Source organism: Patagioenas fasciata, chromosome 6 (assembly GCF_037038585.1).
Source record: "Patagioenas fasciata isolate bPatFas1 chromosome 6, bPatFas1.hap1, whole genome shotgun sequence".
In the NCBI taxonomy this organism is placed as follows: Eukaryota; Metazoa; Chordata; class Aves; order Columbiformes; family Columbidae; genus Patagioenas; species Patagioenas fasciata.
The window spans coordinates 12753249-12781219 of record NC_092525.1 but is presented as its reverse complement, the minus strand read 5'-3'; the positions used below and the strand labels follow the sequence as shown (position 1 = coordinate 12781219).

Below are 27971 nucleotides of genomic sequence, written 5' to 3'. Positions count from 1 at the left end.
CACTTTAAGGTCTTGACAGGCTTCAGACTTCTTATTTTGACATCAGCGACAAGACCCAGAACTCACGTTCACTGGGTACATGTCAACAGTAGCTGTGGAAAAAGCTGCCAGAATGAAAGGAGCAAAGGGCAGGCTCCAGCCACCGTTCATAACACAACTAAACAAGAATTAGACATAATTCCGTGCAAACTATTTAATGTGTTCACACAACAAAGGTTTAAGTAGAAAACAATCCTTCAACAAAACGGACAGTAAGAATTAGTGATAAGGCACTAGTTTCCACTGACTTTTACTCTTGCCACTTGGAAGCATCCAGCTCGCTCCACAGTTAACTGCTTGATGACAGCAGAAACACATCTTGCAACACACAGAAACACAGGAACCCCACTGGGGTGCACAGTCCTCTTAGCGTGCTCGGCTCTTCATTTTCTGTCTTGCTCTCTTTCCAGGTCTCTTCTGAAAAAAAATAAGATTCAGATCTTTAGTTTCACATCCTCAATCTTTGTTCTAGCTCTATAGCTTGGAGAGGATACCAAGGAGAGGACATTTGTCAGCACCTCTGGAGAGGGAGGTTTTGGGACACAGGTAGCAACAAACAATACTTGCTAACTCCTCCACTCACATCCATGCTGAAATACTGCATAACCATCCTCAACTCTGCCTGCAGCCGAATTTTCCACAAACAGGTCAGCTCCCAAAGACAGGCATTATCACTTCTACATGTTGGAGGCACCCACTGTGTACTCAGCTCTCCCTCCCAGACCAGGGCTGGCTTCCTGGCCAACCACAATAATTTGCATGCAACATTTTACTTACATTAAGGGCTTTCTTTCCTCCTTTTCCTGCTTTTCCCGGGCCTTTGTTGTGAGCTACTTTTGATCGGAAGCTGGATACGTCATTAAAACTCTCCTTTGTGTTCCACTTTGAGCCCTTCTTCTTCCCACCAAAACCAAACTTCTGATTCTTGTATCGTCTTTTGGCATTTGGTCTGAAAAACAAATGAACAGCATCACTGCCTGTATTCCTTTCCTCAAGAAGCTCTGAAGAAGGCACAAGTATCTGTTGATGGACTCCCATTAGCCATCATAAACCTTTTCCCTCTTATTGAAGAGGCAGAAGTTAGCACATTTCAGTTTCTCTTCCATTCTGGCCACAGTTTTCCTCCTCTCTAGGGCCAGAAAGCCGCTTGGACTTATTTTAACCAACACTAATCAGAACGGTTTTGTCATTCCACAAACAGATCCCCTAAAAGACTGAAAAAAACCATCCAGAGATTCTTCTTTTCAATATCTTTCTTTTCTGGCCTCACCCCTTCTTTATCCGTTGGCTTGCACTGCCTTTTTTATTCCCCTGAGATGATGTCTGTTCTTCATCTAGAAAATCCAGCTTGTCAGAGAGACCTGCAAGAGTGAAGACATAACAGCTGCCACCACAGAAAACACAAATTTCCAGTCAAAGTAATTAACAGCAACAAGTCTCCCTCGCTGACAAACAGCTACTTGGGACGACTTTCCCAACCACTGGCATTTGGGCAGCATTTCAAGCTCACTGCCCAGTACTACAGACTGACAGCACACATCACACTGCCATACACTGCTCACACATCATTATTCCCATTACACATTAGACAAGTTAACTTTACCTTTCTGGTATTTCTTGACTGCATTCAACATATTTTTTTTCTCCTTTTGCCTCCTCTGCAGAATCTCAGTTTGCACCTGTGATTAGAAGCAGAACGTTAGTGTTGCTCCTTGTAGTGTCCTATACTTGTTTTTTTAAAGGTATCCCCCATATTTTACTCTGCCTTTTTTCAAAGCAGCTACACAGAGGACTAGACAGATTCCATATATTTTAGGCAGCCTCCTGTGGTCTCATTTGCTAAGCTACTCACTCAGGCTTTAGATTCTTGTCATACATAGGTCCCTTTTGTAGCACCCCTCACCTTCTTGCCATATTTTCTCATTGCACGGAGCTGTTTCGCTTTCTTGGACCTTTCCATTGCTTCCTGTTTACTCTTCAGCTTCTGTCGAATCTTATCAGATAGAAGAAAGAAAATTTATCAGTAATGCAAAAGAAAATATGAGATTATGATTGCTCAATAACTATATCTGAACAATCAATGACTATTGGTGACTGTATAAAAGAAAACATCTCTCAAACAGATAATGCTTTATGAGGCATGATGTTCTTTCAACTCAAGGCTGGAATAGTTATTACAGAAACTCCTGAACTGATCTGTAGCCAAAATCTGGTTAAAAAGACAAAACTCACACAAGAGGCAAGACAAAGCCTTATAATGGGATCTAGTGGAACCACTACACAAGAGTATCTTGTCGCATCTTGTCAACCTGCTCAGGTGTATGTACAAGACTTGGCGGTTTCTTTCTTGCCATTATAAAAGTAAAGCACCGAAGAAGAGTCAACAATCCTCCTCTGCCATAGAAAAAAACCTTTTTTGTTCCCTCCTTGTTCACAAATATTTCTATAAGGATGCCACATTACAAAGTATTACAAATATTTCAACATAGATCTTCTGGATTCAGTTGGTGACTCCACTAGGAGATAAAAAAGCTCTGTTCTTCAAACAGAAGCCAGCAAAAGAAGTTAACAGTAATGGGCAGAATTGACTTCAGTCTCAGCACAAGCTAATTATTAACCTTCATCTTCTCTAAGAAGATTCTATCAGCCATCGAAACAGTGACCAAATCATACATGAACCTCCAGCTCATCGTTGTTTAAATTAAAATGTAGTCTTTTTTCCAAAACAAAAATCAGGGATCCATTTTGAACAAAGACCACAATCAAGAGGCAAGTTTGTGAAATTCTTATTTCCTACACAAATCTGACTTACTACCCATGATAGATTAAATCAATAACACACAGTCTACAATCACAGAGAACCACAACACACTGGCTATGAACAAAGTGTGATACTTAAATAGGGAAAATAGAACACGTTAATGTCACAGTTGACTGCAAGTCTTAGGACAAAGCATAAACACAGACAACTTTACTACCACTGTTCCACACATGCATAAAAAAAAAAATCTCAATTTTAATATTATATACATTCAAGACAGAATATAAACTGTGCTTTTCTACATTATGTTCCAACTTGTTATGGAAATCCCCACATTGCACTGCAATACCTAAACAGGAAGAAACTTCCTGTCACAAATAAATTTCAAACACTAACACTGTCATAGGCATTTGTCAAAGAGATGAAGGTAAGTATTACCAGACGACACCTTAAAGTTGATCCCTAACACAGGCTAAAACCAACACATAACATGAGAAAGTAAGTCATAATTCACTGCACATACCTTCTGCATCTGTTGGTCTGATTTGGCCATCTCTGCAAAGTAATCATCTGGCCTTCTAGTAGGAACTTGGAGCTTACGCAGCTTTGGTAGGGCTTCCAGGACCGCTGCCTGAGCCTGCCGGTAACTAGGGACACAGAACAGCAGCAGCTCTGTCACTGGGTATGGGGCATCTCACAGAGCTGACAGACACTCTGCTCACATAAGGTTGCTGATACTGGGATCTAACAAGCATTGATCTAGAATTATATCAACATTCTGTGCCCTACAGCATTCAGTGCTACTAAAAGCAATTTAGGTGCCAGTACAATATTAGCACTTATGACCCACACACATACATTTATCTAGTTTCCAGTTACAGTTTTATATGTTGGATTATAAAAGGCAAGGTAAAACAAGAGAACTGTAGTAACACCAAACCAAATCCACAAAGAAAAATCCATATCCTGTGTTAAAGCCACACTGCTGCAAGGTAGGAACTTTTTAAGTAAACTTTTCAGCAGAAGTCTGCTGTGAGGAGGGAAACTATTTCCAGTCACAAGAGAAGTTAAATGTATAGCGTCAGTTCATAGTTATTCTGGAAAACATTCAGAGCTATTGAATGTAAAACACACGGCCCCAGATCGCCACAGTGACAGCCAGTGTGGCAGTCTGCAGCACTCCTGTTACACACGCCTCCAAGCACGCTGCAGTGCGCGGAGACCCTACGAGACATCTCATTTTTGACACTCACAAGCTCATCTCTCTCTGGAAATCATTCTCCGCGTCAACAGCATCTTTGTCAGAAGCACTCTGTGAGGTGGGATCTGCGACCTGGCCCGAAGTCACATCCAGCCGCTCCACCCACGCCAGCTGCCGCTTGAACTCGGCCAGACACTGCCTCAGGCCGGCCTGGGGAAGAAGCACAGCTCTGCACAGCGCCCCACGGAACCACCTCCCCGAGGCGCGACGGCTGTGATCCCCAAACCCCCAGGGCGGTGCAGGATCCCCGCAGACCCGCCTTGCCCCGGCACCCCGGCCCCAGCCGGGGATCCTATACCGGCTCGGCGCTGGGGGACGCAGGTCCCGGCCCTGTCCCGAAGGCCCCACTCACCACGTCGTTGCGACGCTTCGGCTGCTCCTCCAGCACCACGTTGAGCCCCGGCTTCAGCGCGCCCCTGGCGAAGGCCTCCTGGAGCTGTGGGGAGACCACGGTCAGGCCGCGCCGCCGGCGGGAGCACCGGGCGGCTTTGCCCCTCGCGGGAGGCGTCACCGCGGGCCCGCACCGGGACCCAGGCTCACCTCAGAGTCCGAGAGGGACGAGTCCTCCGAGTCCGAGTCGGACAGCGATCCGCTCCGCGCCATGCTGCTGCTGCTACTGCCGCCGCCGCTTCCGGCCGCGTGCGCGTGCCCGCGCCGCGGCTTCCGGCGGGCCCGCTGCCGCGGTTGCCACGGCGACGGCGGCAGCGGCAGCATGGCGGCGGCGGGGGCGCAGCCCGTGGCCGTTTTCGGCTGCCGGCCGCGGGTCGCCGGCGGCGTCTGCTTCTTGGAGGATCACGTCGTGCTGCACGCGGCGGGGGCGGGCTGCCTGCAGCGCCACCTTGAGCAGAAATGGCACAAGTTCATCCCAGGTCGCCCCGACCACAAGCCTCCCCCACCCGCCCCGCGGTCCCGGTGCACCCTGACCCGACCCCTTTCCTCCCCGCAGGCACCGAGAGGAGCCAGGGCGTGCAGGCGCTGGCCGTCAGCCCCGACCGGCGCTACCTGGCTGTCTCGGAGACGGTGGCGGAGCAGCCGGCGCTGACAGTTTACGAGCTGTCGGCGGGGCCGGCGCGGCGGCGGAGGACGCTGGCGGCCGCCGAGCTGCCGGCGCAGGAGACCGTGTCCCTGGGCTTCTCCCCCGACTGCCGGTACCTGGCGGCCGCCACGGCCCCCCCCGACGGGCAGCTCACCCTCTGGCGCTGGGAGAAGCAGCGGCTGCTGGCGCTGGTCCGCATCGAGGCCCCGGGTAGCAGCGTCTGCCAGGTAACGGCCGCGGCTCCGCGGCCACCCGGCCGGCCATGGGCCGCACGGCTCCGGCCTCGCCCGGGAACGGGGCTGCACACCCAGCTGCACACTCAGATGCACACTCAGATAAACACTCCTGCAGCCGCGGCTGAGCCGGTATCTCTATGGTGCTTCTTCAACATTTTGATTCACTGGTTCTTTGGGAACGTGTTGCACTGCTTCAAAAGGTGGATAGAAGGATCAAACTTTAGTTCAACAAGTACTGGGTGCCAGGTCGCACGTAAGTTCTGTCTTCAGGTTGTGTGCACAGGTACCTTTTTCTGTGCTCACGTTGCTTCTAACCAGAGTAAGACAGGGAGGAGAGGGCTCCACACTGTAGATTTAATATCGTTTCTGTGACCTTTCTTGGCATCTGCTGTTGGCCTTCCTCAGCAATAGGACACTGGGATACATGAATTTTTGCTTTGACCCATAAGGGATGTTCTTATGTCCATATCTCTTCTATCACTTGAGGTTCTCTTACATCACATGAGACCTATGGTATGGGGCCAGTACAGCTGGCCAGTCAGTGTGCAACGTGTCACTGCAGAAACACTTATTGAATATGTTAGCCGTGCTCAGTAAGCCTAACTCACATCTTGGAAGCTCTCAGCATGCTCATGCACCTTCTCCTTCCTACAGTCTGTTCTGTGTGCAGATCGGAGGAGCAGCCCAGGAAGAGGAGCTAGGAGCAGGCTGGTGGCTCTCAAACAATTCCTGCATCCTGCTTTGGGTGCCCTTTTTTGGTTTCTTTCTTGCAGGGAGGCAAGGAGCTTTATTAAGTACATGGGTTGCTGAAACTCAGGCTGCCTTTTTTCTGAGGTACAGCTACAAGCAGAGATTGGGTGAACTACTGACTTCATGAGCCCAATTCCTAAAGAGAGGGGAGTGACTGTAAAGATAACTGCTGTTTAAATTCCCGTTAAACATGAAAAATGAAGGCTAACTACCCCTCCATGTTGGGTATTGAGATGGCTATTCCAGTGTTTTCACCAATAAACACCCAATTATGTGAATTAGTATGCATAATGAGCAAGGTTTACCTGAAATACAGAATTCCTGTCCTCTAAGAATGAATAGTTCCACTTTTCAGGAACCTGAAAATCTTGCTAATCAGCAGTAAAGATGTATTTTTGCCTTTTGTCATTTAATCCTGAAGAGCAGAGACAACTTCTTCATCAGCATTGCATTGTGATTCAGATAGTGCCTTAGGTTAATACAGTTAATATATTTTTAGCATTGTGTAAAATCAACATACACAGCTTTGAAAGGAGAAAAACTGCAAAATGTAGTTATGATGGTTATTTCTTAGTCTCTTCTGTATTCCTATATGTTTCTGTGAACCTCTTTTCCTTGTTTGTTTTCCTGTATCTGGTACTGAACATCTTCAGAATAGGTATAATATTTGCTTATGTGTGAATAGAGTAGTTGTGTAAAATAATTTCTCTCTCTTTTGTTCTATAGGTGAGCTTTAGTCCTCAAGAAAACGCACAGGTTTGTATCACCGGAAATGGATTTTTTAAACTTTTTAAGTACAGCGAAGGAACATTGAAGCAGACAAATTTACAAAAGGGAGAGCCGCAAAACTACTTGTGCCATGCCTGGCTGTCCGAGCAAGAAGTTATATGTGGCACTGACACAGGCAAACTTATCTTGTTTGAAACTGGAGAGCTGCGCTGGGAGACAAAATTAGAGTACAAAAAACCACCCATGGAACTAGAAGAAGATGCAACAAGAGAATATGACAGGTAAATCTTCGTTAAATAATATTACTGGTAGTTTCATGCTTGTGCATGCAGATAAGTTGCAGGCCACTCGCTTATTTCTTTCTTGTCCAGTTTATAAATGGGTTATAATATCTTGATTGCTGCTGGTAAGCGTTTTTTGTTTTGTTCTTCTGTATTCTTAAGTCTTTATGAATTTCCTGCTTGCAGTTCCTGTGATGTCTCTAGTGGACTGGCCTCTGAAGACAATGGTTCACCCCAGGATTCTTTGCCTCAAATATTGGCAATTGCAGCTTATTCCAAAGGCTTTGCATGTTCACCTAGCCCAGGAGTTGTGGTTCTGTTTGAGAAGACCAAGGAAAAGGAAGTCTACAAAGAGAGTCAAGAAATCTGGGTAGAGAGAAAAAGCTTGTCCAAGCAATTATGCAGCAGAGGCCTATTTGGGGGTGCGGGGGTGCTTCTAATTCAGTTATTAATAACGATTTCTAGCACATCTCTAAATTACGTGATAAGCATTAGCTAACTGTCATGGTGATGTTGAAAGGGAGTTGCCAGAGGTCACACTGAAAGTCAGTCACAGATATACTTTCACAAAGTACCTCTGCATGTTACCACTTATAAAATATGCTTTGAGGCTGCTGAACTTCAGGAAACCTTTAAGAAACTTGTATTTATGGGGACTTTTGGAACTAAGAAGTAGTCTACATCGGTTTTAAAGAACTAGCCTGCTTGTTTTTTTCCAAGACAAAGCTTTTCTCCTCTCTGATATTTATTATCGCTATCATCAGACTGGTGCACTCTTAAGTAATCAGTAAGATTTCTAACTGTTCTGTAGCAAGCTGTATGAATTGACATACTGCAGCCTCTGGATAGGAACATTTAACTCTAATTTGGTCAAGCTTTCATACTGTGGGCCTGAAAGGTCAGTTCTTGACTCTGCATGAGACCCTGTAATAAGACTGTTAACAGCCTGAATGATACACTGAAAAGAACTGCTGTTCTGAGATCGCAATTTTCAGGCAGTTTTCATTCTGACATTTGCTAGTTTTTTTTTTTGTCGCTGTTTTTCTGCTACCATTTTTGTTTTTCTTTAGTGTAGTACTTAAGATTATTGCTGAAATGTCCTCTGATACTTTTTTCAGCTGTAATGCTATAGGTACAGTTAGGTTATCTTGTCCTCTGTTCCCTACCTTGCAGCAATTGTGTACTATTAAATATCCAAGTTGTCTTACTGATATTATGTATATGCTTATTAGAGTAGCATTACAACAAAAGTGTGTGTGTGCTCATGCCTACTATTAAAACATGAAGACGTGGACTATCCCATGGGATCCATTTTTTGTGCAGCTTCCTGAGGACCAATTCAGCAGTGAGCCAAAACAGTCAAGCAGACAGGACATTATATGTATATGCTTCAGTCCCTCTGAGAAAACGATAGTCGTTAACACAAATAAAAATCAGCTTTACATGTTTACTATACTCTCCACCAACTTCATGAAGGTGAGTGCAATCTTGTCACGTTTCACAGCCAGTGTGCCCAGTAAGGGGTGCATTGTAATGGCACAAGTTATTCAGTGTCGCCTTCTATGATGCATTCTCATAAAATCCATCAAATAGTATCTGAACCCTTAAAGCTCATGATATGAAGTGCTCTCCGTGATTCTCTGAGAGCTGCATATGAGTAGCCCCTTGCTCAAGCATCACTCCATATGCATACCTGATGTTATTCAGCAGAATGGTAGGGGACGCCGTCAAGGCCATTTAAGGGTGCATGTCACTATTGAACCACTTAAGTAAGACTTTAACTGAGAGATTCTTAACATAACTATAGTAGTTTATGCTCTGCTGTATTATGGGGAAACTTTAACGCAATGATAAATCTGGAACAGCCATGGGATTCTCATATTACTCTGAAATAATAGTTGCTGAAGTCCTGGTTAGAAGTGAAACCTCTTCATGAAGGGCAAACATAGTGAAAAACATTCCCTACTCTGGAAGAATTCAATAATACAAAGAGATAAATGTATTATCATGAAAAATATTTGCATTGAGTTAAGTTCCTAGCCTGTGTACAGGCACACAGAAAGATCTTTACAGGAAGGGATTTTGTAGTTGCAGGTCCTTTTGCTGCATTCAGCCTGAAATTTTATTGGTGCTTCACTTCCAGCATGTAATAACTATACATCCTTGCTAAGCTTCTTATCACTCAGCACTTGATTACTTTAAAATATCTGTTTGACCTGAAGGTCTTAACTGAATTCTTGCAGGTCCAGTTTTGTTTATTTATCTAAGTTGCATTTCTTTGGACACCTACAATTATGTTCTGTTCTCACTAGTGTATGAGAACTATGGAGCCTACCTCTTCCCTGCATCACTCTTCTTGATTCTTAATTATAAAGTTAAAACTGATTCTAATATTGTTATGTTTTTAACATGGTTGTGTTCAGACTGATGCAGTGAAAGGATTAAGATTTCCTCTATTCTATTTGATTAGTGCATGCAAAGAGCTATGATAGATTTCTTACCTGACTTACTGCCTGCAGCGGAATATTTATGATTTTTTTATGTTCTCATTGCTTCTCAGGAGAAGGCAGCTTATTTTATGTATCTGAATTACCCATTGCATTCTGCTCCGATCACTGGTTTGGACGTGTGTGTTTGGAAACCCATTCTTGCTACTTGTTCCCTGGATAGATCTGTCCGCATCTGGAATTACAAGATGAAGTAAAGAGTTGTTTGTGTTTGTTATTACCTCTTGCTTTTTGTATATTGTCTTTAGCAGGCAATAGCGGCATTCTCAGATGAATGAGAATGTTGTTCTGGTAAGATTCTTTTGTGGGTGGGATGTGAATGGTCTTATTGACATGATTTGGGGAGTGTGAATATGCAGTGGCTTTAAAACCAGTGCAAAAAGAATCTGAATCCTTTTCTATAACGGCATTTTTGTGTCAGACTTCTCTTGTGTTCAGGAATGTTTGATTCAGCTTTGTCATAAGATACTGTTGTCCAATCTCCTGCTTCATAGCTGTAGTTCTTAAGCAAAATAACTTCATCATTTAAGGTTCTATGGAAGGAGAGGGGGAGAAAAACCAACCTCAGAGGGATGTTTGTGTAGATTTGCAATCAGCAGTTCATTTACCTTCTTCATTATATTACAGTAAACAAGGATTTGCTCTTGCACCTTCCATGTCTTCTCTGTGAACCAGAAAGTTCAGGTTTGCCCTTGTTTCCTGTAACATCTATGTTATCATCACTTAACTGAATGACAACACATGTTTTCAAGGACAAGGCAGAGTCAGACTATAGCTGCTGGTGTCCTTGCTGGGCCAGATAATGTCCTGTCAAGAATGCATAGGGAGTTTGTACTGTTCCATACTGCACAATGGTTTTCTCTTTCAGCACTTTGGAGCTGTATAAGGAATATCGGGAGGAAGCATACACAGTATCAATCCATCCCAGTGGCCTTTTCTGTTTGGTTGGGTTTTCTGACAAACTACGATTTATAAGTCTGCTGTATGAGGACATGCATGTTTTCAAGGAGTTTGCTGTGAGAAAGTGTAGAGAGGTAAGGAGTGATGCAAAAATGAAACGGAGGAGTTAAAAGGAGCAGAATGACGAAGAACATGCAATAAGATAGAAACCTCTCCAATAGATTCTAGTAGGATTTGGGATATCAAGGCACAGAGAAAAGCATTCCAGCTACTGGAAAATGAGTGCAGAGGCTGATCCGTAACTGAAGACCTGGGAAGCAACAGAAGGGGTAGTTCACTCAGAAATACTCAAGGGCTGCATTTTATAGGGGAAAGCACCAATTAAGAAAGCAGTAAGAGGCTAATTATGTCATGTAATTTTCTTTTTTTTGCGTAACGCTTTGCTATTAGACAATGCCATTGGAATTCAATGCATGATTTTTTTTTTTGCCCACTGCATCTACAGTAATGGGTGGTTGTGTTCTTTTTGTAGTGCTCATTCAGTAATGGAGGCCATCTTTTTGCTGCAGTTAACGGAAATGTAATTCAAATTTATTCCAGCATCACCTTTGAGATTGTTAATAATCTGAAAGGACATAGTGGGAAGGTTAGTAAACCAATTGTATACAATAAAACTCATGAAAGTAGGAACTAGTTGGTAAGATGCATTTTGAAAAGGTAAAGTACCATTTTTTTTAATCAGAAATGGGCCCAAAAATTAAAAAATAGAAAAACAAAAGTCATTTTTCTTTGGTCAGAAATCAATGTATGCATGCATCAAATACATCTAAAGAGTCTGTCCTTAATTTGAAAGTGAATGATTGGCAGGTAGCTGAACCAGGAAAAATGAATTATAAAAATAAAATGCACTATTGAAATGAGCTTTTTCCTGACAGTGTGTTCATAAAGTAGTTCTTACTGTTGTTTGTTTGATACTAAAATGGAATTAGTTGAGAAAAATCTAGGGGTTTTTAAGTAAGACTTAGAAGTACGATTCCAAAGTTGTCACAGATTTACTGGTAAAATGGCTCCTTGCTGCATGCCTATAACTTACACACTGGGCTCCTTGGTGTGTTTTGCCAGATTCAAGCAGTTAAATGGAGCTCAGATGATGCTAAACTTGTCTCCTGTGACACATATGGTGCTGTGTATGAGTGGAACTTGTCAACAGGTGAAAGAGAGTCAGAGTGTGTGCTCAAGTCCTGCATCTACAGCAGCATTGCCCCGTCTTCTGATGCCAAAGTCATCTTTGCTGTTGGATCTGACCAAACTCTCAAAGAAATTTCAGAGTCTTCGGTGAGCTAACGAGCACTCCGGGATTTTCCTAAATTGTCTGGGGAGGGTATTAATGCTTTGGTTTCCTTATCATCCATTTGGTAAGTAGGAATCAGTCTGGTTGTCATAGCTCCAATATTTACTGACACTTTTCTTGTGTTCTTATGTCCTTTACCATGAAACCTGAGATTTTGTTGTGGTTTTGTCTTTTACAACTCTTCTTGGATTTACCTAGAAATCTCATAATCCAGCTAACAAGCGTATTGCATCTACCACTGTAGGCTACATGTGAAAAGTAGTACATTGTGTGTGATAACCATTACATCTTTCAAAAGTGATCAACTTGTGGAATTTGGCTTGAAATTTTAAGACTATAAAGCTTAAGAAATTATTAATGGCTTTACTCTTATAGGCTCATAGATTCTTTTAACTGCATTATTTGCTACAGCAGAGGGATGGCAATTGCTCATGCAATAACTAGTCAAATAGTATTGGGGAATTTCACGTAATGTGAGGGGTTCATATGGTTTTTTGGTTTGTTTGTTTGTTGTTGTTTTTTAGATCCAGAATGAAGTGTCTGCTTTCGGTGTTGTTTACACTGCAGTAGCTGTTTCTCATTCCGGGCACATGGTATTTGTTGGTACATCTCTGGGGACAATTCGAACTATGAAATACCCGTTACCTTTGATGAAGGATTTCAACGAGTATCAGGCCCATGCAGGTGCTGTTACAAAGGTAACATAAAGTACTTTCTTTTCCCTTGCAATACCAGCTGCATGTCTCTTTTAGCACTGATTCTCCTTCCAATTTCATAACATAATATGTTAAAACCAAAGTTGAGCCTGCATGTGGACAATGACTATTACAGCAATCATAGAAGCCCTGTCTCTAGAAATAGATGTCATTGGAGAACTTGGATGTAGACTTTAATATAACTTTTTCTTGTTAAAATTGTTCATAATGTTGACTTTTTCATTATCACTGTCACATATAGCACCTTGACTCAGAGTTGCACAGTCCAACATTAGGCTATGAACTTCAGTTATTGGAAGTCTAGCTTGACCTTGCCCATAAGCTGTGTCAGCTCCTAGGTACTCTATGCCAGGCCATGCAGTCACCCGAGGTCTGGAGGAGGTGACAGCAGTTATTACCAGATAGTTCTTGACAGGGTTATTTGCAGATTCAAAAGAAAACATTTACCCATCTGCTGCTCAAACGACTTCTCAAAGAAAAAAACTAGAGACCTTTGGAATTGTCATATAAATTTCCTGTCTGTGCTATAAGTGTCTATAAGGTCTTTTCTATTACAGGTTTTTAAAAACCTTTCTACAGCTTTGAGAGCAGAAGCAGATCGGTGTCTTCACATGTTCTTTTTTTCCCCTTCCCCTATTATCTGGAGCAGGGTGGAGCAGGAGAAGAGGACGTAATCAAAATGTTGGTAGTAGGGCTATGTTCGTGTTTCCGCTGTTGATTTCCTGTGGTAGAAATGACAGAGTGTGTGGGTGGGGGAAATAAAAGGTATAAAATCAAGTCATGTCTCAATTCTTCCTTGTCTACTGTTATTTTGTTGTCTCTTCCTTCTAAGATGTCCATAACAAATGATGACCTATTTCTGCTGACTGCCTCAGAGGATGGCTCTGTATTCATCTGGAAATTGTACGATAAAGGAGGTGGGATACTGAAATGGGAAAAGGAATTTGATTATGCTGAGGAAGTGCTGATCATGAGATCAGATATAGAAGAGAAGGTAAGAGGAGCAACGTGTGAACATGAACCACAGGATTCCCAGTGTACAGATTATGAATTACGTTTGCATGATGCTTGTGACTGCCTGTTCCTATATGGCCTTCTGTTTAAGAGAGCTTGCATGGCTTTCATCATAAAAAGAGGCTACAGCAAGTAGCTGCAGCTGTTTGTTAATATGAAAACTGCATTGTATGAACAATGAGTGTGAAGAAAAGTTTAGTCTTTTCTCTTATACTTTCCTCAATCTCTTTAAAGCAATTTTAAATCAGAAGCTTTGTTTTTATAAACCATCTTGTAAGATGACAAAGGAACCTTACTTCTGGGATTACTTCTTGATCTGTCTGTCTGAAAATGCTATGCCAAGGCTGTCTCATAAATACATGCATGTAAATTAAACATCCTTAACATGGCAGATGATTTCTCTGTTTAACCTGTCTTCTCATCCATGTCCTAACAGAGTCAGGCATTGATAGACCTGCAGATTCGTGTGGAAGAGCTACAGACAGAAAATGAGTACCAGCTACGTCTCAAGGATATGTACTGTAATGAAAAAATAAGGAAATTAGAAGAGAATTTCACTCAAGAAATAAACTCCCTTAAAAACAAATACCAGGTATGATTCCTATTGCAGAACCAAATACCAAGAAATCTTTCACTGAAGAGTTTAATTCAGGCTTGCATTATATATGTATGAATGCCACAAAGCATCTGAAAAATGAAGCATTCCTTCCAATAAAGATATTCTTGATATTTGTAAAGCATTGAAGCTAACTTTGAGTCAAGTCTCTTATAAGTGCAAGGGATGCAAGAGTCGTCCTAGGTAGCCTGTATCTGCACATAAAACCAGTTCCAGCAATAAATACTGCCCGAGACCAAGGATCAGTAAGCTATGTCACCCTTGGGTAGATATGGCACCATGCCTTAGAAGCTCCATCACATATAAAATTACAGCTGCTGCAGGATCCAACAATTATTCTTCTTAATGACACCTTCTTTATGCCCTGGTCACTTAGCTGTTTTAAGAACATCTGCTGAGGTGTCTTGTGTGCTTTTTGAAAATAGAAGTAAAATATGTTCCCTGGATTTCTTCTGTTCGTGTGTTTATTGATTTCTCTGTGGTCATGAAGCGGGGCTTCCCTGAAAGGCAAAAGCCACGATAATTCTTTCCAGTGTCTTATTTATCTGTGTCTGTTAATTCTATTCTGTCTGTCTGTCTGTTGCACACACCAGATTTCTGACCTGTAATTTGATATATTTCCAGATCATTTTTCGAAGTTAGAAGGTAAGTCATCCAATAGCAATTTCTCTGGCAGTAAGATGGCTTGAAGTGAGAGATTACATATCACATGATTCAATTCTGTCAGCCTCATGTCCTTTTCAAGCTTCTGGATGAATATTACCTTGTCCTGGTGATTTGTTTCTGCTTGTTTTGTTGAGTTGTGTATAGTCCCTTCAAGCAGTATTTCAGTTTGACTCTACATAAAGGAGGATTCCAGTATGAAAGTTACTAGTTTTATTATTTTATGGCCTTGTCATTTTGAAGTGCTCTTTTATCTCTTTCTTACCATTTGGTCCCACAAATATTCTGGCAGATTTCAGTTTGTTTTTTTTTTTTGAGGAAATTTAATTATTATTTCTTCAGGTAGTTCCTCTGACTTTTTGGCTTTTCTCATTGTGGTTTTTGCATTTAAGTAACCTCAGTTTTAACCTTTCTATTTTTACTTATTTTTGTACAACTTAACCTTTTACAAGAAAGCCACTTCACTGCTTATAGATTCCTTTAGCTGTGTTTTACCCATGCTGGTATTCTATGCTTCTTGAGGTCTTGGCTACAGAGTTACAATAATCTCAGCTACACTAAAACTTCTTCAGGCTTGTTGATTGTGGGTTTGTAAGGAAATGCCTTTGAAGGTGAATAGAAGTTTTCTGGGCAGGCAAGTTGTACTTCCTGTCTGAGTATCAGTAAATGTTAAACCACAGATTTGAACAAGCTTGGGGCTGATCTTTCTAGTTGTTGTGTCCAGCAGGCAAATGGAATATTTCTGCTTATGCAAGACCCATACAGTTGTTATAAGAAGGAAGTGAAAAAAAATGTACCTATGGTACAATTCCTGACTTTTCTGGGAAATTTCTCACCCATTTTCTTGTTTCGGTTCTTTGTGCTTTTTTAGATCAAGTCATCTGTAGTGGTAGTCAGACATTCCAAGCAACAGGCATTCAGAACTCACTTTTGCTTATGTGTAAGTCATTCTATGCAAATGTCAGTGTTTTAAGACATCAAGGTTGCTTCAAGTGAGACAGGAGGCAGTTTGAACTGTAATATCTGGACAATGATTTGTGGAACTGCAAATTCTCCTCAAGCAGGCACACACAAAGAAGTGGAGGCTTTTGTCGCTCACAAACTTTTCTTGTTAGATTAGAATTATACAGTACCCTGTATTATATGAAATTAGTTTTCCATAGTTTTGCAATTTGTCATAACAAACTAATCTCTGGAAAAGCTTGGGTTAGTGACACATGGCATCTGAATTTTGGTGAGCGACTTCAAATATAAATTCTGTCGTGTATCTGCTCCCCAACGCAGGTGAGAGCACAAACAATTCAGACACTGCTTTGGCTGGTTTCAAATTAAAATGCATTTTCTTTATTTTTTCCCAGATTTTACATGCAGAAAGAGAAAAAGCGGACCTACAACACCAGCTTCAACTGTCTGAGCTGCAGAACAAACAGGCCCGGGAGGTCCAACAGCTAGGTTAGACTATAACGAGTGTTTGTAACTTGAATATGGAGAAAGTGCATTAGATTCATAGCAAGTAACATGACAGAGAGGAATTACTAGAGTGGGTGTCAGTCTCTTTTCCCAAGTGACAAGCATAAGACAAGAGGAAGTGGCCTCAAGTTGTACTGAGGGCTGTTTAGATTGGATATTAGGAAAAAGTTCTTCATGTAAAGGGTTTTCAGGCATTGGAACAGGCTGCCCAGGGAAGTGGTTCAATCACCAACTCTGAAGGTATTTAAAAGATGTAGATGTGGTGCTGGGGGACATGGTTTAGTGGTGGACTTGCCAGTGCTAGGTAACAGCTGGACTTGATGATCTTAAAGGTGTTTTCCATCCTCAATGGTTCTATGATTCTATGCAAGGAAAAATGCATTTATGTCATATACATATTGCAGATTCTGGACCCCAGATTTGAAAAGAAGATAAAGCAGAAATACTGCAAATTAGTACCGAAAAGCATAAATGAGTCCATTGCCTACTCATACTCCATAACAGTTGTACTTATACAACTCTGTCACGGTTGTCATCTTAAGGGAGTGCCTGAATTAGCTGTTATTAATTTATCATAGTGGCAGAGTAGGAGATTTTGGTGTGTGTTTTAGCCTTGTTCAGGCTGGAACAGAACAACAAGCTGTCCCGATGCAGCAAGCAGGGATGTATCAGAATATCCAGAGACACAACTGAGAAAGGTGAATGACAGCTTTGGAATGGTCATTAGTGAAGTACAAGGAAGATGAGGAAACTCAGGAGATGGTTTTCTGATGTAAAATTTTGTGTGGCCGCAGAGTCTAAAATCCCTGATGAAGAAAGGGGTGAAGTGCTTCTAGTGTAACTTATTGCAACCAGATGCCAAAAAGACACTAGAGAATAGGACATAGATGGCCATAGAAAGATATGACATACATACCTCTCTTTTCTATTAGTTTTATCCATTCCGTATGTTTCCTGTTACCAGAATCTGAAAAGAATCTGAAACTCTTAATGGAAAATGAGAAATACCAGGAGCTGCAAGTGAAATCCCAGAAGATGCAGGAGCAATATGAGAGACAATTGCACAATTTGGAAGAAAGCAAAAGCAGGGCTGTGAAGGAGCTAACAGAAGATTATGAGGGAAAACTTAAAGAGTTATCTCTTCTGCTGGAAGAGGTAGGAAACTTGATTTGCTGTTTGAATTATTGACTAAGTTTATCTCCAACTGTGATAAAATGTTCTGTAGGAGAGGAGAGGTTGGCCCCTTCCATACAAATCTAATCTGACTGTAACGTTTGGGAGATGTATTGATGGATAGAATGGCAATGAGCTGAGTTACCAGTTTTTCTGGGCTTCATACCTTGAGTAAGTAACCTGCTAAAATTAATGTCCTTGGGCATTCTCAGCTTCACCTCTCTTTCTCCTAGATCCAAGAATTCCTGTTTATTAATGATACATTTTCTGAAATTGAAGAAAGAAAGAAAGAGTCAATCATCTTGTTCTAGTGAAGAAGTATTAATAACATTTCTAAAATGCTGAATTCCATTCCAGAGTCCCTGAGGTTCCTGCCTGCATAATTTGGGGGGAACAAAGGGAAATACTCTGAGTACTTCAAAAACTCCTGTACATTGAGGTCATAGACTTGGCTTGACAAAGGGCAGCCAGATAACTGATGCTTATATATCTAAAGTAAATAATTCTATCAACATTACTGTTTGCTTCCCTGTGTTACAATACCAGTTTGGAAAGAATGTGAGGAATGAATGTGAGAAGAGATGCATACAGAGACTGATGCAAACCTGAATGCAATTTTAAAAGGTCTTCCCAAGTGTTGCTCCCGTTTGTGTTTTCTGCTGCGGGAACAAGTTTGCTGATGTTAGTATTTGGGCCAGGTTCCTAACTTGAGGCATCCCAGCCTTAAGGAGAATTTCTTTAAGAAGAATACTTGATGTTTGTCTTAACAGTTTTTAAAGTTACTTTAATCCCCGAAGACGTAATCTGAAGTGATAATGCTTTGGTTGAAGAGTCCACTAAATATAGATCCTCCCAGGAGGAAACACAGTTACAAATAAAGAATTCTTCTCTTCTTTATTGGTCTCTTACTGTTGTCTTCTCTCATGCTTGCTTCCCTTAACTGCAGGCACGGGAGGATATGAGGCTGCAGCTTCAAGCACATGAAGAAATTAAGAAACAAATTGAAGAAGATGAAGATCAAGAAATCCTGGAAATGAAAATCAAGTATGAGAGACAGCTCATGGAAGCAAAGGAATCAAACCTCCAGCTGAAAGGAGAAATAGGAGTCATGAATAAAAGGGTATAACTTCTTCTGTGATAGGATCAGACCTGCATGTGGAGACCTATAGCCAAGGACTGAATGTGACTAATGACATGCCAATTTAGTCTGTTAATATAGTCTGTAAATATTTGGCATTTCATGTGAGAACAGTAGCCACTTCCTATGTCAGTTTGAATATTTGGGCAGAAGCAGCTGTGCGCTGATTATATTGCTGATATGATTACAGATAGATTAGAGGAAGTGAGTTTTTATTAGCACGCTTTGTTTTGTCCTGCATAGTTTTAAATTACAAATAATAATATTGTTCCTTCTGTGATGGGAAAGAAATGAACCTTTTCATTTTTACAAGGTCTAATGTGTTGCTTTGTTAGAAAAATACTTCTGCTTTATTCGATGCAATAAACACTTTGTGTTTTGTATGCATCATCATTTTTTATTTGCTTTATTTCTAGGACTTTTAAGGAGGCATAAAATCTTTTAGCTCTTTTGCTGACTGGGTATTGCATTTCCCTAAGGATGTTAGAGGGACATTTTCTCTTTTCAGTTTCTTTAGTATCTATCTGGAGACAGAGAGGTTTTCTTCCTTCTACCCTCTACCATGGCACTGTCTTCAGTTCTGTTGTTTTTTGGACACCACAAATTTCTTCATGGGTTCTCACAGCTGACCAGCACTATTCCTTGGTTCCAACCTTCTTGGCTTCACAGGTCTTAGTACTGAGGTGGGGATTCTAAGGGTACCCAAAAACTATGAACTAGGCACCCTTCTGGCCTGCTTTTGACATCTTTAGAGATGTATGACAAGTGATCACCTTAAAATAATTTTGTTTGGGTACAATATCCATACCCTTCTTGCTTCTGGATGCAAATTCCTTCATTCCTTGTAGTACAGTGAGTATTCTGTCAGACTATACGGAAAAGACTAGAATGGGTATTCAAACCTCTTTTGAATTACAGGGTATCTGACAGGATGGCTAAGTTGTGCACAGCTATTGGAGACCGTTAAGTTCTTACTTGTTTGCCTCTCTAGTTGAACAGTCTACAGAAAGAGCTCAAGGAACGCAACAAGGACATTGAGGAAATGAGACTGGAACAGCAGAAGCTGCAAGGCATCATTAAGTCATTGGAAAAGGAAATCTCAGCACTGAAGACAGAGATTCAAGAGAGGGCTGACACTATCCAAGACAAGGTGAGAAACTGGACAACTGGCTGTGATCAAACTCCCCCTCCCTTAATTTAATACATATATTTATTTTAATAGTATAATGTTGTGATAATATCCCATTACTGGAAACTCCATTTTAACTTAAAGAATTTGCGATCTTTAGTTTGAGATTTTAGTTTTCACCTGACATTCTAAGCTTTTCTTGGGGAGCTCAAGTTCAGGATGTTGAGTTTCTTGTCCCCTGTTGTGGAATCTGTAGGTGACTCTCTGCATTATTTACTCTCTCTCTTCCAACCCCATCTGTGTTAGATGTGTGACTGGAGTCCACTCTTCCACTAGATACGTGACTGCTGTTTTTACCTGTACCGTATTTGTGCCTTGTCCTAGGGATCTGTTTGAGTGTGCTGTGCCTGATTCAGATCTCTGAACCTGTTTCCCTTAGGAGAAGGATATATATGACCTCAAAAAGAAAAATCAGGAACTAGAAAAGTTCAAGTTTGTACTGGATTACAGAATAGAGGAATTTAAGAAGCAAATAGCATCACGTGAAAATGATATCAAAACAATGAAGGAGCAGATCTGTGAGGTGAGTAACACTGTGATTTGGCCTCTGCTACTAAGACCTTTGTCTGGATACACAGATAGCCTGCCGAATCCCATGGAAGACTCCACCCTCTGTTCCCCGACTTCTTTCAAGGTTACACAGCACTGATTCCATATCTTTATAGCTAATAACAAATAGTTACGCACAGTAGCTGCTATTTAATTTTCTATCACATGCTACTGGTGATCGACACAGTTATTTAAGCTCCTGTTTCAGCACTTAATTTTAGACTCTTAAAAATATATCCTGTCCTTATGTGGTTGCCCTCCACATACCATAAAGAGTTTTACTGATCTGGAGGAAAAGAGAGTGAACAACTTCTCTCACAAGAATTGCAGATTTATGCAAATGTCACTCTGTTTAGAGGTTAGGTACCTGGACAAATTACTGTTCATCAGCTGGTCCATGGAACATGTCCCTATATTCATACTTAGCTTGCAGCAAATTCATTGAGGCAACGTATTTTTGATAGAAATTTACTGTGATCTCTCCACAGATTTAACTTTACTCGGCTAAATTAGGTCTATGGTGACATAGCTAATCAGTGACCTATTTGTTTTCATAAGCCCATTTTTTCAGAACAAAAGCCCTTTAAATAAAATACAAACTAATTAACAGTTTGTACGTATGCTAGACTAGCATGCTGAAAGCTCTATTCTCTCTTCTGGTCACCATCTCATGCAGTAAATGCTGTAGTATCCTTATTTCTTTTTTTTCCCCTGTGTTCTACATATGTAGCCACAGCTTTTCAATGCATTTGTTTCTTTTCAGTGTCAGGTTCTTCTTATTGTTGTGCTTACTCTTTCCAGTATTGACTGTTAATTTCCATTTCACGCATTTTTGTTCAGAAGGAACAGTAAAGTTCCAATTCAGTTCAAGGAAATGAGGGGGCACTACATCATTTAAATACTTGTAGCTCAAAAGGGAGTCGAATATCTATTTTTGTGTTTTCTGTATATTCTGACAGAGGGCAGTATTGTTCCAAAATTAACTTATTTCATGTTGCAGTTCAGCCTGAAGGGGGATCTACTCCCTCGAGTCTGTATTTCCAGTCTCTGGTTTTCCTGTGGCATGTTGTTTTTCCATGTCTCTTTTTAGTTCTGATTTCCTAATTCTGCTTCCTTTCAGATGGAGGGGGAGCTGGAACGATTTCGCAAGGAGACCACACAGTTGAAGCTGAACATCGCACAAATGCAACAGAAACTAAAGGCAACTGACCGTGAGATGCACAGAGAGAGGCAAAAGGTATGGGACACAACCACTTTGCAGGTCCTATATAAAGGAGTTTGTGGGGACAGAACACTGCAGGAGCACTGATCTGAGCAAACAGCTGCTTCAGGGATACTGTGTCCAAGGAGAGTCTCTGGTCAGTGGGGACAAAGGCAGAAAACTTTCAAGCCTGCAACCAGATTAGAGAATTGATATTTAAAAAAACCCAGTTATTTGTTCAATCAATGCATATTCTCCCGGGTTTAACAGAGCAGTGAGGCAAATGCTTAACTGACTACCTTTTCGTGACCAAACCTCAAATCTGGGGACACTTGGCCTAAACAGGAGCAGCACGTAGGCTGCCACCTGCAATGCTATGCAGACATCAGTAGGATGAAATGAAGGATGGGCTTATTAATGGAGGAGACAAGAACCCTTTGTGTTTGACAACAAGCTTGTCAGTCATGAGGGAGGAAAAGGGACTGCAAGTGAAGGTGAAGGAGCATAGCAGGCCTGAGCAAGCACATAGAGGGTCCTGGTAGAAACCATGTGAGAATGAGAAGGCAGTCGATGTGAAATTGTCAAGTCGTGCCTGTGTCTGAAATGTGTTTTGTCCCTTGCCTTCTCTCTTTAACTGTGTGTTGTTTCTAAGTAAGGATGTAGGTTGTTTGGGAAAGGACAGTGGGGGATAGCATTCGTGATAATAGGCTTTTCAGATGAGACCCCTGGATTTTGGCACTTACATTACCTAATGCAAGTATTTTGGGTTAATATTACTGTTAAAACTTATCGCTGCTATTCGACATGCAGTGCTTACATCCCCAGCAGGTTTTTTTAATGGCATATTTTTTAAAAAATAAGTGGAAGTAAAGTATATCAGAGCTTTTCACTTATTCTACCAGATGTTCTAGAAAATTGCACGTGATAGTGTGCTCTGCTGAGCCAAGTAAGAATGTACCTATCATTCTTGAACGTACCATCATTCTTGCAGAAACAAAATATGGAAGTTCTCGTCAATCGATTTAAAACAGATCTTCATAATTGTGTGGGCTTCATTCAAGATTCAAAAAAACTGAAGGATGGGATCCGTGGGCTCTACACCAAGTATGTGCAGCAACCAGATGAGGTGAGTCAGGGCCTTCACCTTCTCCTTGCAGATGAATTTCTCTGGTAGTGTAGTTACTGAGGCAACGTGCTGTGCCCCCTCAGGTGGAGACGGAAGCAGCAGAGATAGATATGCAGCAGGAGTACATGAGACAGCGAGAGTATCTTGAGAGGAATTTGGCAGCTTTAAAAAAGAAGGTGGTGAAGGACCGAGAAACCCACCAAGCTGCTTACGTGCACATCATACAGGTAATAAACCTTTTCCTTGTGGTATGCAGAGGGAAAAAGGAAGCAGCTGCACAGGAGAGTCTTCAGCAACCTTACCACTATGGTTTCTTAGGACTTTGTAACAGTTTTGGTTTGCTTCCTTGCCAGAAATTCCTAAGTTTATCAAGTGCTTCCATTCAAGCGTAGTATTAATTGAGCTACTGATTTCTATAATTTTCTGGACAAAAAGTACAAGATGTCTGCAGAAATTGCTGCTGTTTTGTGGATACTTTTGTTTATCTCCCGCTCTCTAATGCAAAAGGAGACAGGAAACCTTTACTGCCTGGATATTTTTTACACAATCAATGTACTTATTTTTTTTTATTTCAAACAGTATTTATAACTGCTGTCATAGTTGATTTTCACCTGAGTGCCAAGCTGTAGTTGCTGTGTGATGATGTTTAGGAAGAAATTTTGTAGGAAGAAAAGAAAGGGAAAAAAAGAACAACTTTCTGTGTCTGCATAGTCCCATGCTTACTGGTCTGAATTCAGAAGAGCTTTCTGCTTTTTGCCTCCAGGATTTTCAAGGAAGTTCAGAAACACATGATTCTACACCTATTTGCACCAAGATCTCTTGCTCAGAATCCTTGTTCCTTACAAGGCAAGGTAAACTTGTGACCGCTGGGGCCAAAGATACAATTTGTTTTCATCTGGAGTGAGAGGATCTAGAGCCCCACACCAGACATCCTGGGAGGAGAGCTCGTTTGCAGCCTCTCCTTACCATGATTTCTTTCTGCTCACTCAGCATTTCCTTTTCCTCTCACTAGCCCTTTCTTCATTGTTACTTTATTAGGCTTCGTTAGAGCTCAGTCCCCTCCTAAGTCATCTGTCCTTTACTATTTATTTATAATGCTTCTTCAGGCCCAGGCAGCAGTGATTTTCCCTGACCCTGTTTTATTGTTTTAACTCCTTCTGTGTGTTAGGTGTTTCTTTTTGGCACAGAAAGTGATGACTTCAGAAAATAACCTGAAGAATTTCCTTGCTAAAGTGGGGTGACAGATGGTACTCATAACGATAATACTTGATGCCTTGGATCAGTAAGCCTAACATGAAGTTATGATTAAAACAAAATTAATAAAACATTTGGAAGATGAAGATATCAAAGATTCTAACCAGCCTGGTTTCTTCAAAGAAAAAGCAGTTCTCTGGAGTCTAGTGGATTAATGAGACTTTACAGCCAGGAGGAATTATCATGGTCTTCCAGTCCTTCACAGGGGGCTTTTAAGACTAGTTTTGAAACCTTCTGTCAGGGCTTGCTTTGAAAAAGTAAATAACATCTTGGCAGCCTTCTAGCTCTATATGTCTATTACTCCTCACCTGTGCTTACATTTCCTGAGCGGTGCATTCCTCTTCGAGTGACTATTCATATATGCATTCCACTAGTGACTGCTGCAACAGATTATTAGAACTGTCAAGATAATTTTAATCTTCTTACCAATTGTCAAGTTGCTTATTATTAGACTATTAGTTTTCCCTCCAGCCTTCTGTATTTGTAATGGCTTCTTTGGTCACTTGGATACCTAAAAACAGACACACGGAATAATCTTGAAGTAACGCTACTTGAACTGAGCCATGTATAGGGTGTTAATTTTTATAGTATGCCCTACCTGTCTCTGACAGTCAGCACTGTAGGGACTTTCTAGGCTGTAGATTGCATCGGACACCATATGCAGTTGTACCTGATGGACTCATCCTCCACGCATTTGTCCAGTCCCTTTTCTGAAACAATTGGTACTTTGCCACAACATCCTGAACTGTGAACATTAATTTCGATCCATTGCACGATCATTGCATTGCAGGGCAAGCTTTCTGTCAGAATGCAAGGGCTGAATTAAAGGCTAATCTCTCTGGATAACGTGCCTCTTCAGAAAAATATTACCAGTGTCAACCAGCAGCCTTCTAGCACCCAGTAAACCAAACAAGACATAGCCCAGATTGCCTCACACAAGACACTATGTATTATATTGTCTAACAGACCAAAAGCAAGATCTTCCTGTAATAACAGAATTCAACCACTTGGGAGTGGACTCATTAAGATGTTCATGACTAAAGTACACCTAACAGAAATTGTGTGACCTAACCCTGAAAGCTGGTCAGAAGAAAATTTCCTTGACTGATTCTTGGAAGTTATCATCTTCATGTGTTCCTTTCAGGATCAAGCTCTAGGATAAATGCATAGCAGTGACATTTCACTTGTGTTTAAAGACCTGAATTAAGTGAGTTGGAGTCAACAAAATATTATGGTTTCAGAACAGGCTGCCTAAGCTCACCCACTCATGCTGCAGTCCAGCACAACCACTGCAAGAACAACTGTTCTTGCCCAACAAGTTCAGACCTTAACACATCCCATAATTTTCCTCCAGTCAGTGACTTTCAGCTGAGGGGAAACTGAAGCACAGGTGATGTACTTGTCTGTGCAGTATTGAGAATCTTCCCATGTATGTGCAACTTGAGTTATTGCTGCCAACTTGAATTCCTTGAGTGCATCTATATACAGATAATTGTGACGGTGGACTTTGTTACTCATCAGGTTTCAGTTGTGTGGTGCCAATAATTTGTAAGTATACTGTAAGGAACCAAATCATGCGCCTCTTATGGCGACATAATTATCTCTATCAAACAAAGTTATCATTAAAGAAAAAATCAAGATCTAAAGACATCTTTTTCATAGGAAATTGTCGTTAATCCTGGTTCTTATCTCCTGTTGCTTAGGTGGGTTCCCTATTGCTTGAGGCTGGTATTATATGAGGTATTCGAAGCATTACTTTTGGCCATTTATCCTTTTAAAACATTACCATTTATGATGAAGTTCCAGGGGTTGGAATGGTGCTGTGTTCCAAAGCTTCTAAAAAATCACCACAGGTAGCAGAAATCATTGCTATTCTTGGTTCAAGTATGATGGCAGCTGTTTAACATCTGCACTAGCTGTTGATGTGATAAGGTATTTCACTGTCTTTGTAAGAGGCAAATATATAATTCTGCTTCAATTCAGAAAAGAAAGTCAGTCAGTAAAGTACATTCACTTGTACTTTCACAACTCCTTCAGCAAGATGCTTTGTTGTAGGCTATTAAAAAAATAAGGAATTGAACTTTAATATCCTTCCCAAGGATATAAAGACGTATTACCGAGCCAGATAGTACCTGTGCTTTTCCTCATACGGCATATTGTTTTTGCAGGAAAATGTGAGTCTGATTAAAGAAATTAACAACTTGCGGCAAGAACTGAAGGTGGCCCACACCCAGATACGTGACCTTCGGTCAACAATAAGATTAATGGAGAAAAAGCAAGCAGTTCAAGGCACAGGTGAATAGTGCTTGTTGTGTGTTTTCCATATTGTCAGTACTCATTCCAGAAGCCCTTTTTGTCCTTGGTGAACAATTCTGTTACTGTCTCCGTATCATTCCAGCTTGTCTGCCTGGTGGTGCCTGTTATGTCAGCTGTAGAAGCTGCTAAATGCTGCAGAATCTTATCATCTGGCTCTACTCCTTCAGCCCTGAAAGATGCCTTTCCTTATTCATGCCCAAGAACTCTGCGAGCTGGACTTTTGTTGCTCTGCTCTATCCTCTCTGATTTTATCTTCCAGCTCCCTCCGGTGAAGTGCTGCCCAGTCCAACTGTCCTGATGTTAAATGCACAGAAGGAAAATGAGAAAATCATAGAAATGCAGCAGCTAGAAATTGAATACCTGCGAGACCAAATCAAAGTCCTTGCAGCTGAACCTCTCTCAGATGGAAATCTTCCTCTGCTGAATCTGGAAAGAAGCCACAAGACACAGTAGCAGTGACCTGGTTCAAGGATGCTTTACATTATTATATTCTCCGGGCAAGATCAGAAATGCAACACCATAAATTAGACTTCCATGATCCTATACTCTTCCACTAGAAGCATTTGTGCAGCGCTCACTGCTCTGAACATTAAGGCAGCAACCTTCACTCCCTTTCTACTTTCCTGAAAAATAAATGTGTTAGTGCAAGACTGATCTTTGTGCCTTCGTCCTAGGACAGGTACACATCTTTTGCTTGAAAAATAATGTGTCCCAGTTCAGACAAGCTGGTCAAGCTCTGTAAGCCTTTTCTACTAGAATTCTGATTTAGTGTCATTGTGCTGCGAAAATCAACATCAGCCTTTTATTATCCGGTACTGAATTGACTGTATCCATACAAAGCCCACACTTAAGGCAGATGTCAGTGTTATTCCAAGCAGGTGTCCAGTCACAGACTAAAAATCAATTGCATTTGAAGGCAGCCTTGGACTAGTGGTCAAGCACAACTGAGCTAGAGCTGTTGCTCAAGCTTCTGCCTCCTGTCTAGAGATGTGTTGTCTTATCTGTGACAATCATTTCATCGGGACAAAAAGTCAGCCGAGTTTCAGACTCCAAAGTCTGGAATAAAGTCCTAACCTTATGTCATAACTCTCCTATAACTTTGGTAAATTAATCTTTGCTTGTCTTTTTTTTCCGGTGTTTGTAATCCCTTTAGTGCAGTTTTTCAGTGAAATTCTCCTAGTAAGTAACTGTGCAAAGTACTCATGTGTAGAGAAAGGCAGGGAGTAACTTCTTTGATAATAAGGGGGGAAAAAAAGTAAATTCTTCATCCTTTGTTGTCAGTGCATGACACGCTGTCTCACTGAGGAATACTTCACATATATGAGAAACTTAAGCTTTAGCATGGATCTAAATGGTATTGTAACAGCCAGTATGTTACTGCTTCCATTTCCTACCCTGAATTGTAGAGAAGTGTTGAGTGCTTTCAACATACTGACAATAATTTATACAGAAGATGGTGGTGCCAAGGCTGGATAACGTGTAAGCTGTATGACCATCGAGGATACTACACTCATTTCCAGGTTAACACCCTGACGACACACCTGGTTGCACAAACTCCTATGACCCATGAGACTTCAGTTGAGTGCTTTTAATTAATATGGAATTAAGTTCCTTCAGTCTTTTTTCATTTTGCAGCTTTAACCTGTATGAAGCGTAGGTTTCTCAGGAACAAAAGGAAGAAGTTACGATGGAATT

At 41.2% G+C, this 27971-nt stretch overlaps 2 protein-coding genes across 4 annotated transcripts; one reads left to right on the top strand and one right to left on the bottom strand.

Annotated features, from left to right (window-relative positions):
* Window positions 1-178: 178 nt before the first annotated feature.
* EBNA1BP2 (EBNA1 binding protein 2) lies at window positions 179-4790 on the bottom strand. Its single transcript, XM_071809953.1, has 9 exons — window positions 4602-4790; window positions 4414-4497; window positions 4054-4211; window positions 3324-3447; window positions 1943-2032; window positions 1643-1718; window positions 1310-1400; window positions 817-988; window positions 179-456 (listed from the first exon to the last, which is right to left on the bottom strand). Exons 1-9 carry the CDS (start codon window positions 4773-4775, stop codon window positions 406-408), a joined length of 1020 nt encoding a protein of 339 aa, XP_071666054.1. The 5' UTR covers window positions 4776-4790; the 3' UTR covers window positions 179-405.
* On the top strand, window positions 4774-26924 carry CFAP57 (cilia and flagella associated protein 57). 3 transcript variants are annotated; one of them, XM_071809948.1, is made up of 22 exons: window positions 4774-4930; window positions 5008-5324; window positions 6810-7093; window positions 7280-7463; window positions 8417-8569; window positions 9654-9793; window positions 10469-10634; window positions 11033-11146; window positions 11623-11835; window positions 12376-12549; window positions 13400-13561; window positions 14018-14173; window positions 16219-16312; window positions 17295-17485; window positions 18450-18623; window positions 19633-19791; window positions 20210-20353; window positions 21500-21616; window positions 22572-22706; window positions 22790-22933; window positions 26129-26255; window positions 26536-26924. In XM_071809948.1, the coding sequence occupies exons 1-22, from the start codon at window positions 4774-4776 to the stop codon at window positions 26727-26729; spliced, it is 3699 nt and encodes a 1232-aa protein (XP_071666049.1). In that variant the 3' UTR covers window positions 26730-26924. The 3 variants fall into 3 exon arrangements, with proteins under 3 accessions (XP_071666049.1, XP_071666050.1, XP_071666051.1); XM_071809949.1 differs by lacking the exon at window positions 26536-26924 and adding an exon at window positions 26359-26511; XM_071809950.1 differs by lacking the exon at window positions 8417-8569.
* Window positions 26925-27971: the final 1047 nt, after the last annotated feature.